Below are 6,993 nucleotides of genomic sequence, written 5' to 3'. Positions count from 1 at the left end.
CTGGGCAAGCAATGAAAAGGGCTGAAACGAAGAAGGTGGAGAAACATGCTAAAGCCTGCGAAGAGAACCAACATGTTTTTGTCCCTCTAGCTTTTGATACATTTGGCTCATTGGCACCGGAAGCTATCCGTTTTCTAACCAGGGTCCAACAGGTTGTGCATAGCAATGTGTCGACTCCAAAGGGGCAGGGGTATGTCTTTAGCAGGTTAGGGTTTGCAATTCAGAAAGGGGTGGCAGCGCAGCTTGTTGCCCGCCTACCTGCTATATTGATGTAATATCTATGTTTCTACATATTGGAACCCAATTTTTGACACATCTAAATAAAGAAAATTGATACCAACAAGACCTAAAATATTCATGATGATACGAGAGGAAGGATGAGTAGGGATAAGCAAATTCGGTATTGATATCGGTACCGGTACCAAAATCGGTACAGATTTGGTACCGTCGGTACCGAATAGATACCAAATTTTTGAGTTTTGGTACCAGTATATCTCAAATTTTACCTTTGATACCGTTATCGAACCTAATATTTTGGTATCTGTACCGGCACCGGTACGGTACCGATCTCATCCCTAAGGGTGAATTCCTAGAAGAATAATTGCAAATACCTAAAATATCTTTTAAAAACAAATCTTTTTATTATTCGACTACTATTTTGTAACTTTTGTTTATAAATATTGCGAGATTTTAGAAAAAAAAAACAAACGAAGGGGTATTATATTAAAAACACAAAATCAGTAGTGACCGATAGCATTTTGGAAAAATACATCGAGGGTGACCGCGATTAATACCTATAAAAATTTTCAAAAAAAATCGCAAAATTTACCCTATTAACGGAGAAAATGGCAGTGACAGGGGCCACCCCGGTCCCCACATAGCTTCGCCCTTACCCTCTATGTTTTTACATAACAAGAAACCTTCACAAAGTACCACAACATCACATACTTTTATACTAAGCAAATTACTTTTATAATAAATTATAATTTATGTATTTCATATATATTAAAATAGTAAAACTAAATATTTAATAAAAAAATAAATTAAAAGTAAAATGTTACATAAATAAAAAATAAAATATTACATAATTAAGAATAAAATATTACATAACTAAAATTTGTAAAACGTAAACCTAGTCTTCAATATAACACAAATGCTCAACTAAACTGTCTTGAAGTGCTTTGTTAAGTAAATCTCTGAACCTTTGCAAGTTAACCTCGAAATCTATTGTCATTTCATGGCTTGTTGGTTATATTTTATCTTTGACAAGTCTGTTACAATGTATATTTCAGCTTCAACGATAATATTGTTCAATTTAATGCATGCATGCATACATATCATCTATTATTTTGATGCTCCACCTCCCTGAAGAGCACTCCGGCACTCATAGGGTGTAGAAATTGTGTAGAAAATATTCATGGTAAAATGTTATTTTCTAGTTCTTCCAATTCAGTATTGTTTTCTAGTTATATTTTGTTTAGTAATTGTTTGTTATATCTTTAATGAGGTTCGGTTTATTGAGCTGGCTGGATCTGGTGGGCTGGAACGTTGGTGGGCTTGGAGCTTGTTGAGATGGGCTGGAGCTTTGTTGGGCCTTGGGCCAGTCTTCTTATCACAACTGAGATATTAGTTCTTATTTATCTCAGTTGAATTGAAGATATATAAAAGGGGGTGTTAGAGTTTATTATCTAACACACACAATAACAACGTTTTCTTGGTTCTGTTAATTCTCTCTCTGTAATCGATAGCGAGTGCTAGGGTTTGGTTCATTGTTCTATGAACTGATAACTTGTTAGATAGATTTGAGAGTTTGTAATAAGGTCACTGTGTTGGTGATCTTTGTGTTGAAGAATTGTTGTCTTCCGCTGTAAGATTCAAGATTGATTGGTGAATCCATTGTTTTAACATGGTATCAGAGCGAGGTTGCTCTTGATTTCTTGAAGAACTCATGGGTGATAATCATAAAATTAGGGTTTCGAGTTGAAACCCTAATAATTGGACTTGGTTTCGATTCCAAATCGGTGTATCTCTGGTCATCTGGTTGTGCGATCAACATTCTGTCATAGATCTGTAACCCTAAGTGAAGGTTACAGTCTTGACTCTTGGAAGGAATACCCTAACTTGGGCGCTCTCGGGTTACATCTTTCTACTCTTTTTTTCCTTATGCATTTAGGCATCTTATTGTTAACAGAGGTTAATTGCCAGGTGTTTTCTTGTGCATTAGGCATTCTAAGGTTGTGTGGTTCTTGTTTTTTTTTCCTTCTGTGATTGTTCTTTCTTTATTTGATAATATGGGTGATGATAATGCTTCTAGTAGTGTTATTAATAATAATACGTTAATTAGCAAACTTGAAGCTAGTGATCCTTTGTATTTACATGCTAGTGATTCAAGTAGTCTCACTATTGTGAGTATAAAATTGAAGGGGACTGAGAATTACAAGGTTTGGTCTAATGCTATGACGCTTGCTCTACAAGTGAAAAATAAAATTGGTTTTATAGATGGTACTTGTGAAAAATCTGATACTGATGTTGTTCTTTCTAGACAGTGGGATAGGTGCAATTCTGTTGTTCTTACTTGGTTGTTGAATTCTGTGTCTGAAGAATTGTACTTAGGGCAAGTTTACTCTAAATTAGCCACTGAAGTGTGGAAAGATTTGAAAGAAACTTATGATAAAGTGGATGGGTCTGTTGTTTTCAATCTGTATCAAAAGATTAATATGTTTACACAAAGTAATCAGTCTGTTACTGAATACTATCATAAGTTAAACATAATGTGGAAACAACTGGATCAAATTTTGCAATTTCCTTCCTGTACTTGTGATGCTTCTCAAGAATTTAACAATTTTAATCATTTAATCAAACTAATGCAATTCTTGATGGGTCTTGATAGTAGTTATGAATCTGTTAGAACTGCTTTGTTGTTAAAATAAGAGCTTCCTACTGTTAAGGATGCTTTTGCTATTGTTTCTAGAGAAGAGTCTCATAGAAATTCTAGCAATGGTTCTTTAAAGGGACAAACCCAAGGAATTGGATTTGTCTCTAAGACAAATCAAAATTTTGAGTACAAAAGAAACGTTGCTAGAAATCCTAATCAAGGTGTTAAATGTTCTCATTGTAATAAAATGGGTCATAGTGTTGAAAAATGTTTTGAGATTGTTTGCTATCCTTCATGGGTGAAACCTAGAAATAATTTAGGAAAGAAAGTGGTGACAAATAACAATGCTGTTAGTGATGTTCCAGGTGCTTCTAATAATCCTCCTAATGGTGGACTTACTCATGATCAAATCTCTAGATTGTTAAGTCTTTTGAATGATAAGCCTGGTGACAATGTTCAAAGTTGTAATGTGTCAGGTAATTGTAATCCTTTGTCCTTTTTGGTAGCTCTAGTTGTTGGTATAGCCTTAACAATTTTAATAAAAATGAGTCTTGTCCTGGTTGGGTGATTGACTCTAGGGCTAACCAACATATGATTTTGTCTGATAAGGATTTGATAAATCAAGTTGATGTTTTTGATCTTAATATAACAGTTAGACATCCAAATGGTACATGTGCTACTGTAACCAAAATTGGTAATATTAGAATAAATGATAATGTTACTTTATGTGATGTGTTTGTGGTTCCTGGTTACTGTGTCAATTTGATGTCATTTTATAAGTTAGCTAAAGATAGCAATTTGACTGTATCTTTTAATGAAAAAAATTGTTATATTCAGGATTCTTTAACCAAGAATGTCCTGGTGACTGGTAAACAGCTTGATGGATTGTATTTTTGTGGTGGTTTTTCAATAACTGATAAGGTGTGTTATACTAGCTGTAGTAGTGTGAATCTTTGGCATGCTAGGTTAGGTCATCCTTCTGATATTGTGTTGAAAGTATTGAAGGATTCCTTAAAATTAAATAAAATTGAGAATGATACCCCTTGTGAGGTTTGCCACAAGGCTAAACAACATAGAGAACCTTTTCCCTTAAGTGATCATGTTCCAAAAAACTTAGGAGACCTTATTCATTTTGATGTTTGGGGACCTTATAGGATTCCAAGCAAAGAAGGGTTTAGATTTTTCTTAACAATTGTTGATGATTACGCAAGGGCCGTGTGGGTTTTTTTAATGAAAAATAAAAGTGAAGTTTTTTATCATATTAAATGTTTCTCAAATATGATCAAAACTCAGTTTAACAAATTAGTAAAGGTCTTTAGAAGTGATAATGGTACAGAATTGTTAATAACCAAATGGAAAGGTTTTGTGTTGATAATGGTATCATTCATCAAACTTCTTGTGTCTATACTCCTCAACAAAATGGTATTGTTGAAAGGAAGCATAGACATTTGCTTAATGTTGCTAGGTCCTTGTTGTTTCAAAGTAACGTTCCTTTAACATTCTGGTCTGAATGTATTCTAACTGCTACTTATATAATTAACAGGACCCCTTCATCTGTGTTGAATGGTAAATCACCATATGAATGTGTGTTTGGATTTAAGCCTTATTTAGATCATCTTAGAATGTTTGGGTGTTTGTGTTTTAGCACTATTTTAAATAAATCTGATAAGTTTGGAAGTAATGCTGAAAAATGTGTGTTTTTGGGTTATTCTATTAATAAAAAAGGTTACAAGTTGTGGAGTTTAGAGGAAAAATAGTTTCTATTTTCAAGAGATGTAAAATTTTATGAAACAGTGTTTTCTTTTAAAAATAATAAAGTTTTACAAGAAAATAATACTAATTCAGAAATTACACACTTAAATTTTTTTGACTTATATGATTGTTTAAAGCCTGGACAGTCTGTGGATGATCTATTACCCAATGATGATGATCCAAACAATGATTCCTCTCATGGGTTTGAGCAACCAGAGACAGATCCTATTACCATTGTAAGTAGGGCTGAATATCAGCAAACTAGTGGTATTGAATCTGAAACTGGCAGGGTTCAGGATGAGGTAGGAACTAATGATATAGATGATAATTCTGAGGGAACCAATGTTGAAGAGAACATCCCTACTGTTCCTAGAAGGTCTACTAGGAATGTAGTTTTTCCAAAAAGTTTAAATGATTATGTTATTGAAGGAAAAGTGAAATATGGTTTGGAAAAAGTGATAAACTACTCTAATTTGTCTGCACATAATATGTGTTTTGCTTCTGTGTTAAATAAAAGTTGTGAACCTAGGAATTTTCATGAGGCTGTTAATGATTCTAACTGGATGATTGCTATGAATAATGAGCTTGAAGCTCTTCATAGAAATGATACTTGGGATCTTGTAGAATTACCTCCTAATAGAAAAACCATAGGTTGTAAATGGATTTTTAAAATAAAGTATAAGTCCACAGGAGAGATTGAAAGATATAAGGCCAGACTTGTGGCTAAAGGTTTAGTCAAAAAGGTGTAGACTTTTTTGAGACTTTTTCACCTGTTGTGAAAATGGTTACTGTGAGATGTATTCTATCTCTAGCAGTTCAAAATACTTGGTCTATATATCAGTTAGATGTAAACAATGCTTTCTTATATGGAGATTTACATGAGGATGTTTATATGGATTTACCAGAAGGTTATCATTCAAAAAATGATTCTAGGGTTTGTAAATTAAAAAAATCTTTATATGGGTTAAAGCAAGCTCCTAGAATGTGAAATGAGAAACTTGTAAAGGTGTTACTTGAACTAGGATTTGTTCAAAGTATGTGTGATTATTCTATGTTTGTTTTGTCTAACAAATCTGTGTTTTTAGTTCTACTTGTGTATGTGGATGATATTGTGTTAACTGGTAATTCTCAATCTGAGATTTTGAAAGTTAAAGAATATCTAAAAACCAAGTTTTTGATTAAAGATCTTGGTGATCTAAAATTTTTCCTTGGTATTGAAGTAATTAAAAGTGATATGGGATTGTGTTTATCACAAAGGAAATATTTTTTGGACTTACTTGCAGAGTATGGCATGTTAGGATATAAACCTGTAAATAATCCAATTGAACAACATTTCATTATTGCTAATATGAGGAAAAAAGGTGATATGTTAACAAATGTTACTGGTTATCAAAAACTTGTTGGTAAGTTAATATATTTGTCTCATACTAGACCTGATATTGCTTATGTTGTACATTATCTGAGTCAATATATGCATAAACCTTACAAATCACACTTACAAATTGATTTAAGGTTACTAAGGTACCTAAAAGGGGCACCTGGTAAAGGTATTCTTTTTAGCAAAAGTGATTCATTTGAGTTAAGTGCATACTCTGATTCTGACTGGGCCAAATGTTTGGAAACCAGAAAATCTGTTACAGGATTTTGTGTTTTCTTAGGAAATTTTTTAATTTCATGGAAAAGTAAAAAACAAGATACTGTGTCAAGGTCTTCTGCAGAGGCAGAATACAGAGCGATGTGTTCAGCTGCATGTGAAATAATTTGGGTTAAAAATCTTTTGATTGAGCTTAAGGTAAATGTTTGTTTACTTGTAAGTTTGTTTTGTGACAGTATGCTGCAATATCTATTGCAGCCAATCCTGTCTTCCATGACAGAACTAAACATTTTGAGTTGGATTTGTTCTTCTTAAGAGGAAAAATTGCTAGTGGTTGTATTAAAACTGTGAACATTCAGTCTAAGAATCAAGTGGCTGATGTGTTCACTAAAGGGTTGTTGATAAATGATCATGCTAAGATGTGCATGTTGCTTCATATGCATGATGTTTTCGGCTATTGAATTGAGGAGGGGCGTAGAAAATATTCATGGTAAAATGTTATTTTCTGTTTCTTGCAATTCAATATTGTTTTCTAGTTATATTTTGTTTAGTAATTGTTTGTTATATCTTTAATGAGGTTCGGTTTATTGAGCTGGCTGGATCTGGTGGGCTGGAACGTTGGTGGGCTTGGAGCTTGTTGAGATGGGCCAATCTTCTTATCACAACTGAGATATTAGTTCTTATTTATCTCAGTTGAATTGAAGATATATAAAAAGGGGTGTTAGAGTTTATTATCTAACACACACAATAACAACTTTTTCTTGGTTCTGTT

General features: G+C 33.2%; 1 protein-coding gene across 1 annotated transcript; it reads left to right on the top strand.

The window, feature by feature from the left end:
- Positions 1 to 2,291: 2,291 nt before the first annotated feature.
- LOC143576825 (uncharacterized) lies at positions 2,292 to 2,930 on the top strand. Its single transcript, XM_077060838.1, has one exon. It carries the CDS (start codon positions 2,292 to 2,294, stop codon positions 2,928 to 2,930), a length of 639 nt encoding a protein of 212 aa, XP_076916953.1.
- Positions 2,931 to 6,993: the final 4,063 nt, after the last annotated feature.

The sequence above is a fragment of the Bidens hawaiensis genome, unplaced genomic scaffold (genome assembly GCF_021521415.1).
Source record: "Bidens hawaiensis isolate Kalapana, Puna unplaced genomic scaffold, B.hawaiensis_p1.1 tig00028313_1, whole genome shotgun sequence".
Lineage (NCBI taxonomy): Eukaryota > Viridiplantae > Streptophyta > Magnoliopsida > Asterales > Asteraceae > Bidens > Bidens hawaiensis.
Note: the sequence above shows the minus strand (reverse complement) of the source record. Positions and strands in the feature narration are given on the sequence as shown.